General features: G+C 34.3%; 1 protein-coding gene across 1 annotated transcript; it reads left to right on the top strand.

Annotated features, from left to right (window-relative positions):
* Positions 1-3,052: 3,052 nt before the first annotated feature.
* LOC140890716 (lycopene epsilon cyclase, chloroplastic) lies at positions 3,053-9,748 on the top strand. The gene is made up of 11 exons (XM_073298729.1): positions 3,053-3,539; positions 5,929-6,100; positions 6,567-6,702; positions 6,819-6,929; positions 7,022-7,124; positions 7,641-7,784; positions 7,879-7,986; positions 8,299-8,395; positions 8,477-8,605; positions 8,717-8,849; positions 9,424-9,748. The coding sequence occupies exons 1-11, from the start codon at positions 3,228-3,230 to the stop codon at positions 9,587-9,589; spliced, it is 1,611 nt and encodes a 536-aa protein (XP_073154830.1). The 5' UTR covers positions 3,053-3,227; the 3' UTR covers positions 9,590-9,748.
* Positions 9,749-11,549: the final 1,801 nt, after the last annotated feature.

The raw sequence follows: 11,549 nt of genomic DNA, 5'->3' as shown, positions 1-11,549 counted from the left end.
TAGTTTTTTTTTAATTTAATAAATAGTTTCTTAAAATATTTTATAAAAGAAGTGATATTTTAGTTCGTCCATTAAATGATCAAATTAGTTGCATTATTGTATAGTATAGATATACAAGATTTAGTTATTTTTTACGAGAAGAAAACTGGTTTTAAACAATTGTTATAATAGAGTTTGATAGGATTGAAAACGGTGTGTAGAGGGGGTGAATACACACTTTTAAAATATTTTGAGCTATAATAGCTCGGTTCTTAAAATATTGAGCACCGATGAATTAAATCGAGTTTTGATTTCAAACCAAGCAGAAGACACTCGAAATAATCCTTCGTAGAAATCGATTAAACATTTTATAAGGCATTTTGAAACAATGCAAGTTTAAATAATGAAAACGGTATGGTTGAAGCATTTTATCAAACACTTTGTATCCTATGAAGAACACATAAAATGCTTCAATAATGCATCTTAAAAATCAGTAACATAAGTAAAATAAATGCGATAAATAGACCTGGATTTGTTTATGGATGTTCGGAGATTTAAACAACTCCTACGTCAACACTTCTTCCACCTCGAAGGATATCACTAGAAAACTTTGATTTATATAATTCATTTGTACAAACTCACTCCGGTTTAGGACTTACCCACTGCCTAAACAAAAAATCCTAGCCACTCAAATGATTGTAGGCCGCAACCTCACAATTCGCATAATGTTTAATGTCTTTATGCCAAGATTATAAACACGATCTTTAACGTCTTTGTGTTAATACTCTCACTCAACTAATTTATGAACATATCTCTCGAATATGTGAGTGAGTTGGGTTCTCTTTAACTGATATACAAATATTTCGGACAAGAGTGTTCAATAAACTTGGTTTGATGTGAAGAACTTGGCAGTGAACGCTCATCTTTCTTCTTGTTCTTCATACCTTGGGTTTTGCTCTCAATCTAGCTGATTTCTTCAAGTAGGCTGCCCATGATTTGAATATCCTTCTAAAGCTTGTGTTTGAACTCAAAGATTTTGTATTTATAGGCTTTAAGAATGATATAGCCATTAGACACAGAAATAGAGCAGTTAGAATATTTTTGTACTGTTTCTGGAGCGCTAAAATGAATTCCACTAAACTAATCTTAGTAAACTAAATTTTGGATGCGAGACTGAACTTGGAGTACTGTAGCAGTTTGGGCACTGTAGCAGTTTGTGCACTGTAGCGGTTGAGCAAACTTTGGTTTGGTAGCAGTTGAGAAAACCTTGGTTTGGTAGCATTTGAGCGCACCTTTAGTTTAGTAGATAGACTGATCTTGGAAAGCTTCAGTTTAGGTAGGTAAACTACTCTTGGCAAACTTCAGTTTAGGAGTGAGACTGATCGAATAGCTTGGAGATCAACTAATCGAATAGCTCCGCATGATCCATTGATATATGGGAAAAGTAATGACTACAAAAGTTTTATTCCTTGATCTCCGCTTTCCAAAGCCACAAGAATCGATCAATTTGGAGTTCATATGCGAAAGTTATGCTGGAAATACCAGAGCTGCTCAGAATTCGGTTGAGCAGAAAATCATTTGAGTGCATATGATCAGTCTAGTGTTATATCTCTTGATTTGTTGATTTTTGGGCAAAGTGATAAACATGAAAGTTGTAGCCCTTTCTCTTAGATTTCCAGGAAATCAAGAATCACTCAATTTTGAGTTTATATGAGGAAGATATTTTTGATATACCAGACTGTGCCAGAAATTCTGCTTTGCCAAATTTCAGTTCCAAACAAGAAAATTCAATGCAGTTTAGCAGCTCTTTAAGATCCGATTCAGTCTTTGACTTGTGAATATGATTTGTAGATCATTGTCTTATATTTCCAACACAGAGTGAATCGTTCCATTCAAATAAACGAGCTGCAAGATATGGCCAAAATACCAGAACTGCTTGAGGTAAACTGATGGTGTGTTTTCTGCTAAACTGATCCAATTCAGTTTGTTATTGCGATGTCAGTTTGACCAAGATAACATCCTTTTTTGCTAAACTGACGTGAAATAAGATATGTTCCAAATTGAGTTTTCTATGCAGTCGTTTTGGCGGATAAATATTTACATCATTGAGCTGTTAGATATCATCGAAATACTAGAGCTCGCCAGAAAATCACTTTAGCTAATTTCGAGTTTAGACTTCCATATCGAGTCTAACAACTTCACACTAGAATAAATATGTTAGAAACACAATAACAAGTTTTGTTATCATCAAAATCAAGATTGTTTGTGTTCTAAAAACCTAACAGTGTTTTTAGTGTTTAAAGTAAAAAAAAAAAAACTTAAAATGTTTTCGAACAAGATTTTTTAAAACCATGTTTGAATTTTTTTAAATATATATATTCTCAAGTTTAATTTTAAACAACAATTGAAATATGTGTTTTTTTATGTTTATATAATTTGATACAATGATGGAATAAAAACGTATTAATTTTTAACTTTAAAAACTGTTTTATAGAAAATTTTGTCCTAACACATATTTATTTTTAAAAAACTATTAAAAAATTTTATTTAAAAGTTATATAAAACATTTTATTAGTTAATTTTTTTTAAAAAAAGAAAAATCATAAGTATTATCCAAACAAAGTATTGACATTGCAAGAGATATCAAATTACTTCACCAACACGGCAACACCTACTCTGGATTGATTTGATATTTAGCTTTTAGCTAACTTACATTAAAAAAAAATAAAAAATCCCTCGTACATTTTTTCAGGAGTTTATTTAAAAACTATTAAAAAAAACACTTGATTAATTAATTTATTTTGTTTTTTTTTTAAATGTATAGTTAGCAAACGTGTTTCAAAATTAGATTAATGAATCTATTATAAAATTCACAAGAGAAAACAGGTTTACTCATTTTTATTATATTTTTTTCTCTTCATTTTCTAAACCAAGATTAATTCAATTAATTAATCAATATAATATTACCAATTAAAAATGATAGCGAATCATATCCGCACACGTGGCAGGCAGTGGATGACCGTTGAACAACTCATCAAAGGGCGCCTGTTTCCCTATCCTTAGCTTCGCCAAACAACGAAAAAAAGTCAGAAAAAGCTCAACCCCCAGTTCCAGCCGCATCGACCACCGATTCTACAGTTCCTTTTGCTGCAGTTCATGCGATTCCTCACTCCGCATTCCCATTTTCCAGCCCAATAAATGTCCCCGAATCCCGGACTTTAACTTCCCTGAGACAGTGCGCAGTGAAAATGGATCGTGTTGCAGCGAGGAACATGGCAGCAATGGCGGTCTCTATCTACCCAATCACCAGTACTTTACATGAAAATAGGCTGAGATATGAAATGGGATTTCCTGTAAATGGGTACAGTTCGTGTGTATCAGCTGGCCTGAGGGTGAGGTGTAGGGGTACAGGTGCTGGAAGTGAGAGCTGTTTGGCTTTGCCTGTGAAGGAAGACTTTGCTGATGAGCAAGATTATGTGAAGGCTGGTGGGTCTGAGCTCTTTTTTGTTCAAATGCAGCGGAACAAGGACATGGATCAGCAGTCTAAACTTTCGGATAAGGTGATTTGTCTTTTTGTGACCTGCTTGGTGGCTTTTTTGTTTGTTGTTTGTTTCTCTTGTTTTAGATAGTTCAGTTATTTGTTCGACGTTCTGCTATTCTTGGTATCATGCATTTATTCATCATGTTATGATATGATATTGAGATTTGTGAAGAACTGTTCTTAAAAGAATGCATTTTTGCTCCACATAGAGTTGTTTTGATTGTTGAATCTGGATACGAGGCCAAAATGATCAATATTTGGCTCATTGAATGAAGAAATCTGATTAAATTCGGTGTCTTGATGCGAGAATGGGGAAAGCCAAGTTTCAATGGGGAGTCCTTTTTCCAGTTTGTTGTGGGAGTTGGCATTCAATATCCCTTCCCTTGTTTATCACAACGTATTATATAGATGCAGGGACATACCCGTGACTTAAAATTTTTACCATCAACTATGAAGGAACTGTTTCCATACTTTGTGTTTTTTTTTTTTCTTGGTTTGAAAATTTGGAATTTTCGAGCCTCTTTGTTCCATTTTTCCCAGTTGTTCCTCCAGACTGAAGAAGAGAAGCTTTGAGGTTTGGTGTGGAACAACATGTTGATCAGCTTTCGAGCTTTTGAACCATCAAAAGTTTAAACATTAGCAGGCTGCTACACGAGAACTTCACATGACAGTAACATTTTTTGCGAAAAGAGTTTTCGCTTGTTATGGTGCAGTATGTGAAAGTTCTTTGCATGCTTTAACCAAGAATGTCTAGCTGTTGGGATGTCTATAACCGAGCAGCAACTTTACATCTGAAAAATACTTCTTAATATATGTTTCAGCTTTTGTAGATTTATTAGATAACTGGTCTACTCGAGACATTTCCCGACTTATTTGATAATTAACAATTAGACTGCTGTTGGTCAATAAATTCTATTCATAAATGATATTAGGGTATGTTTGGGTTGATAAATTGATTGGAAATATGGAGATTTCAAATTGATTATTAAAATCAATTGCACTTGTTTTGATAATTTTGGATCCTTTGGATTTATTATTCTCCAGTATTATTTTAATCCCATGTTTTGGTCATTTTAGTGAATTTTAAACTCTCCCAAAATTACCACCTATGTATTGGTCATTTTAGTGGATTTTAATATCCCAAAATTGGTAATTCGAAAATCCATTTTTAAATCATTTCATTATCCAATTTCACTGTTCCAAACACAACTTTATGTTAATGTTCTTAAAGATTGGAACATTATAAGCATGCATCTGTTGGAAGTATTGTGAATTTTAACTCTCATGGGATTTTGGTGCAATACTAAATCAATTGACACAATCAGTTCAAGCTTTACATTTGTTTTTCTTGATTGCTTCCAAGTGGGAAATTGTGTGCAATGAGGAAAACTAGTCTTTTAAAGTGAATATTGTTACCAGATGATTGATATTCTGTATGACAGAGCTTCTAACTCCTCTCCAAACACTATCACACTTGGTATTTTCTTGTGTTACATATTTGGTGACTGGCTTGGCATGAAGACTACACAGTTAACTTTGTTAAAAAAAAAAGAAAAGAAAAAAGGCTTATGACTCATGGTTTGGCCACTCCCCTCAATAAATTGTTCCTGCCAACTTCTATAAGAATTGAATATGCCTGGATGTGGGAAATCATAGGGTTGCGGACTAGACTAGTAGGTTGTTTTATGCTTATGGAGCTGAGTTGGTGCATATTTACAGAATGAAGCAAGTTTTCATCTTTTATCTTGTTTTTGCTTGTTCCTTTCTCGATTATGGTTTTTCTCCGTAGGTCACATTTCGAAGAGCAAGAGAGAAAGGTAACGGAAAGAAGAGGAAAGTAGGCTGTGTTGGTAGCTTTAGATAGTTTGCCACTTATAGACTGTGTCCGTATATCACAAAAAGACATAAAAATGATGGCCTAAACTTTATGTAAAATTGTACGCTCTGACTTCTGGCCAGAAGTGTGATGTTGATGATCTTGTGATCTATTTGCTAACAAGGATGGACGAGTAAACACCATATGTAAAAGGAAAGTAATACTATCAAGAGAATGGAGCAGCAAACTCTAAATGTATCGTCGTGATAAAGAATTGAAGGGAATGTATTACTTGAAAACTTGTGGAAAACGAGACTAAATAAAACTTCAAGGGGAACAGAGGCTAAAGTTGTTATTCTGGCATAGCCAAAGTGATTTTCTGGTCAAGCATAGAAAGTAAGACTCGATACTATGATTTAATTGGAATTTAGCTTGTGTTCACTTCATGTCTTAAGCTATATGTATAATCTGACTTGTATGTGTGTGGGTGAATATATTCGAGCTCTGATCCGAATGTGTAAAATTCTTCTTGTAAAGTTGCAGTTAACATCTTTATCAAATTTTACCAGCATATCTACCTGTATATTTGCAGTTGCCAAGAATATCAGCGGAAGATAATATACTGGATTTGGTGGTGATTGGCTGTGGACCTGCTGGCCTCGCTCTTGCTGCTGAGTCAGCTAAGCTAGGACTGAATGTTGGGCTTATAGGTCCTGATCTTCCTTTCACGAATAACTATGGTGTGTGGGAAGATGAATTCAAAGGTATATGCTTTCTTTTATTTAAATCTACTTTTTAAAGTGATCTTGATGCATGTAACATCTGATCAGAACTCGACCATTAAAACCCCTTTATTATGTGTTGTTTTTTAGAACTCTTTTCTATATTTTTAATCATGCAAGTACTCCTTGAAACTTAAAAGTGATTTTTTGTTGTGTTTGTATGCTACATTTATGACTTTTCGATTTCTTTGAGGATCGAATTGCTCATCCTAGTTATGTTATGTGCCATGTTTCATTTCTGTCTTTGGATTATTTTAAAGCTATAGAATATAAAATTCTTGCTACCATCCTGCCATCATAATTTTAACTGGACCATATAACAAATAGCCGGTTAACCGTCTAATTCCTGACCCCATTTATCGATACAGCCTGTATTTTTATGGTAAAGCTACTGCCATAATTTCAACTACAACATCATTTATATATTGATATTTTGATATTGTTTTAGATCTTGGGCTTGAGAGGTGCATTGAGCATGTCTGGCGGGACACCATTGTATATCTGGATGACAGTGAACCTATTTTTATTGGTCGTGCATATGGACGTGTTAGCCGACATTTGCTCCATGAAGAGTTATTGAAAAGGTAAAAGTCCTCAATTTGATTGCTGCACATTTGATATATTTTCTTGCATTTTGCATCCAGGTGATTCACAAAAGCAGTTTGAATTATAGTTTTGTAACTCTGAAAATTTATCATAGGTGTGTTGAGTCAGGTGTATCCTATCTTAGTGCGAAGGTGGATAATATTGTTGAAGCTTCAAGTGGCCATAGACTTGTTGAATGCGAAGGAAATATCGTGATTTCCTGCAGGTGCGACTGCTTTTGGCCAAAGTTTGTTGAATTCAAAAAATCTATATTCATCTCTTTTTTTTTTTTTTTTACCTCAAACTTAAAACTTATAGGCTTGCCACTGTTGCGTCTGGAGCTGCCTCTGGGAAACTCTTAGAGTATGAAGTTGGGGGTCCAAGAGTTTCTGTCCAGACAGCTTATGGCGTTGAAGTCGAGGTAGTCAAAATGATTTTGATGGACAATTTTATCATTGGTGCTTGCTTACCTGAATCACAAATTGGATTCGGTACATATGTTTACTGATGAGTTTTAAGTAGGACAGATGTAATGAAATTTATAATGCAATAAAGCCAGATTTATATAGTTCGGCTACAAAGACCTACATACACAATAGAATGCTCAATGGGAGAAATTTCTATCAATCTTTCTTAGTTTAGATTACAATCACCTCTTGTTTATATAGATGATACATATTGGGATAAATGTGATGGCAATTTTTTCCTAACAATTAAATTGTATCAAAAATATTTGATACTCTTAATAGCATGAAATTTAATTTTTAGAATATATTCAAGATTTCTAATATCTACATTACAAATAGCTTTCTTTATTTATTAAAATGCAGTTTTGTGCTTACAAGATCTGCTTTTCTGGGCAATGAGATTTTATATGGACTCTTTCCTGTTGTAACCACATCATGTTCAGTCAGGCGCATATCTTAAATATTTGTAGGTGGAAAACAATCCCTATGATCCTGGCGTGATGGTTTTCATGGATTACAGAGATTTCATGAAAAACCAAGTTCAATGTCAAGAAGCACAGTATCCGACGTTTCTATACGCCATGCCTATGTCCCCAACAAGAGTTTTCTTCGAGGTGTGTTATATTGATCAAATGGAGTTTAATATTACCAATCTTTAACACTTGTTATGGCCGTATGTCGCAACTAACACGATTATTTGCATTGCAGGAAACTTGTTTAGCATCAAAAGATGCAATGCCTTTTGATCTACTGAAAAATAAGCTCATGTCTAGGCTTGAGGCGATGGGCGTACGCATTTTAAGGACTTTCGAAGAGGTATAATGGTTTCTTTTTCTGCCTTTGGTGGGAAAATTTATGTGGACGTTCTTTAACATTTATGTGTGTTTAAATTTAAAGCAATAAATAAATAGGAAAGAGAGGCAGCATAATTACATGAATTAACACACGTGACACGGTGTCCAGAGAGATAAAACTCTAATTAATTTCTTATATTACAATTATCATCTCTTTATGTAAGTTAAAGTATATGGGATGAATATAGTAGAAAATATTTTGTATTACCAAATTTCAATAAATCATATCATGGATAATGTTGATTCCTGACAATATGAAGCTTTGTGTGTGAAGGAGTGGTCTTACATCCCAGTTGGTGGTTCCTTGCCAAATACTGAGCAGAAGAACCTCGCCTTTGGTGCTGCTGCTAGTATGGTCCACCCGGCCACAGGTAACAAAGGAGAGATTGGGTATCTTTAATTCCAGTGTTTATACAGGAAACTTCATACTTTATCGGCCCTATGCTGTACAGGCTACTCCGTCGTGAGATCGTTATCAGAGGCTCCAAATTATGCGTCTGTTATTGCAAACATTTTGAAACAATGCCATGTTAAGAGCATGCTTGTCAACGCAAAGATTTTCGAGAATATCTCAATGCAAGGTAAATTAAATGTGGATTCTGCATTGTGTTTTGCATGTGATGTAGAAATTCAGCTTATCACTGAAATCTTTGTAGCTTTTATAACACATCCAAATGAATCTCTTTGTTCAGCTTGGAATGCTCTTTGGCCTCTGGAACGAAAACGGCAACGATCATTTTTCCTCTTTGGATTGGCTCTTATATTGGAACTGGATATTGAAGGCATAAGGACATTCTTCCACACATTCTTTCGTCTGCCAAAATGGTACTTCAAAATTTTATTTCTTCTCACCGCATCCTACTGCATTGCTCCGGTATGTTTAGAAGAATAATCCAGCATTTACCTATAGTAATGAATGGTACAGCAATCTCAAAACTTTCTTTTCTTGAGAGCCTGTGCTGTTTTTTTCTTGGGTAAATGGGGCATGTTCCCGGAAACTCGCGATAGATAATTGGATAACAGTTTTGGAATTTGAATAGTTAGGACAGTGCTCAAGGTTTGTTCACTTATAGCTAGAACCGCCCCGCCTGAGTACACCCTTTGAAGTTTGATTTCCTTATACTCACACCACTTCCTGCTCAAATTCACCACCTGATGCGTTCGCGTGCATAAAGGGAACTTATACCAGCCATCAGAACATGTCATGATAAGCTGAACCTCGTGGAACCAAAACGCTTGAGCTTATAGGAAGTGATTCAAGTGAACCCAGTAATCATTTATTAGTCGAATTTGATGCAGTTCACATTACTTAGATTGCAAACTTCATCATCACATGATCTTAGATTCATGTTAGAATTTGAACAAAATCTGATTTTGAGAAACTGTATGAACCTGACAGGATGTCACAGGGATTTCTTGGTTCTACATTGTCCTCAGCAGATCTCATACTGTTCGCCTTCTATATGTTTGTTATAGCACCCAATGACCTGAGAAAGTCCCTTATCAAGCATCTTCTATCTGATCCTACTGGTGCTATTATGGTCAAAACATATCTTACTATATAAAAATTGCCAGCTTTCTTTAATTTTATTTTATTTTTTAACTTCCCCCAACTTGATTTTCTGAATCAAGATTGTATTAGCTGTTTGTTTAACTTGTATATATAAGTTTTGGACACAAATTTCTATGGTTTTAAGCTGGATTGTTTTCCAGTTTTGGTTTTAGCCTTCAAGGGGTGATCCAGAAATCTTGACGAGTATCATATATATGAGAATCTATAGTGTAAACATATCTATACATATATATGTATGTAATGCATACCTCTAAAGACAAAGATTACTAAAATACTCTCTTTTCATTTAATAAAAAAGATATTATAAAACTCAATTTCGGAAATTTGTTCATTCCTTTCTAATTGCCGTGTCCACTTTCCAAAAACCGATAGATTGATCGATCCTATTATTCGTTTTCATCGAAATGAAAAGTAATATTTTTGACATAAAAATTAATTAATGTGAGAGGGTCTCACGGAAACATATATGTGATACGGATCGACCTGGTTCATGTTTATATTGAAAGATAATATTTTCGTCATAAAAAGCACACAAAAGCTTTTGTGTCATGATTTCACAAGTTAATTTTGGGAGACAGATATCTTATTTGTCTCGTCGATGAAAAAAATATTATTTTTTATGTCAAAAAAATATTTCTTATTATAAATATGAACATGGTTGATCGTCTCGCGAATAAAGATCTATTACACCGTCTAACGGATAAAAGAACCATCAAACCGTCTCACAAAAGACCTATCTATTTGATCGAATCGAAAAGGAGATCCGTCTCACTAAATTAATAGGATTATATCATAGTTTTGTGAAAAATAATACTTTTATGAGCGGGTCAGATGAAAAATTTATTTCAAAAAATTGACTCATAATACAGTGTCATAAGATTTATATATATATATATATATATATATATATAAATATAAATATTTTTATTGAATCATAGACCGAGACAACTTTTTCTAGAAAAAATCTTTTTACTGGAAGAGGTTGTTTTGTATACACCCAGGAAAAAAAAACAATTTCATCAAGAATATATGTGTGTGTAATATTGATGCTTGGATTGAAAAGTTCTTTTTAATAATAAATTAGAACACTTTTCTATAGTAGTGGATTACAATAAGCAGTGTTTTAATAAACAAGTTTTTTTTTCTTTTCTTTTCTTTTTTTGACAGAAAAATAAGATATATAACTATGCAAATGATACATCAGTTTTCACAACACAAATGAGCCATCTAGGGAGATTATCAAACCAAACAAAATTCCTTTGCAAATTAAAAACATGCTGAGTTATAGAGTGTGCTGCTTGATTAGTTGATCTTGGAGAGAACCGAATCTCATTCATTCGATTAAGATCTCGCATCGCTTTAATCCGGTTCAATAAAGAAGCTTTCGGAGCCCTGTACGCATTGGAAGCTAGGGCTTGCACCACCGAAAGTGAATCTGATTCCACAATCCACCCTTACGAGGTATATCTATCGGCTGCTACGCACCCCTCCACAACTGCATGAACTTCAGGCAAATGAGGATCAAATTGGCCTGCCAATAAGGTTCCCAAAGCAAACAGGACAATGCCATATGCATCTCGTGCAACAATTCCCACCCCAAAGAAAGGTACATCTTTCTGAACCGCGGTATCAACATTGACTTTGATAATACCATTTGAAGGAGGTCTCCACCTGTTATCGAACAACACAGGCCGAGATCGGGCAAAAGTAGGGTTACACAGTAAAAAAATGGCCCCAAAAGTTGTTTGCATTTGCTAAAATTTCTCGTATCACAGTAGGAGTACTCTCGAACACCCGTTTATTACGAGCCTGCCATAAACTCCAAATAACCATTGCAAAACATTCCACATCTTGTAAGACCCGAAAATATTAAGTTCTTAATTACGGGATTTAAGATTTAAATTCCGGATATGAGAAAGTAATTATTTGAAGAAGTTACGAAATGTGAAATT

Source organism: Henckelia pumila, chromosome 3 (assembly GCF_033568475.1).
Source record: "Henckelia pumila isolate YLH828 chromosome 3, ASM3356847v2, whole genome shotgun sequence".
NCBI lineage: Eukaryota > Viridiplantae > Streptophyta > Magnoliopsida > Lamiales > Gesneriaceae > Henckelia > Henckelia pumila.
Note: the sequence above shows the minus strand (reverse complement) of the source record. Positions and strands in the feature narration are given on the sequence as shown.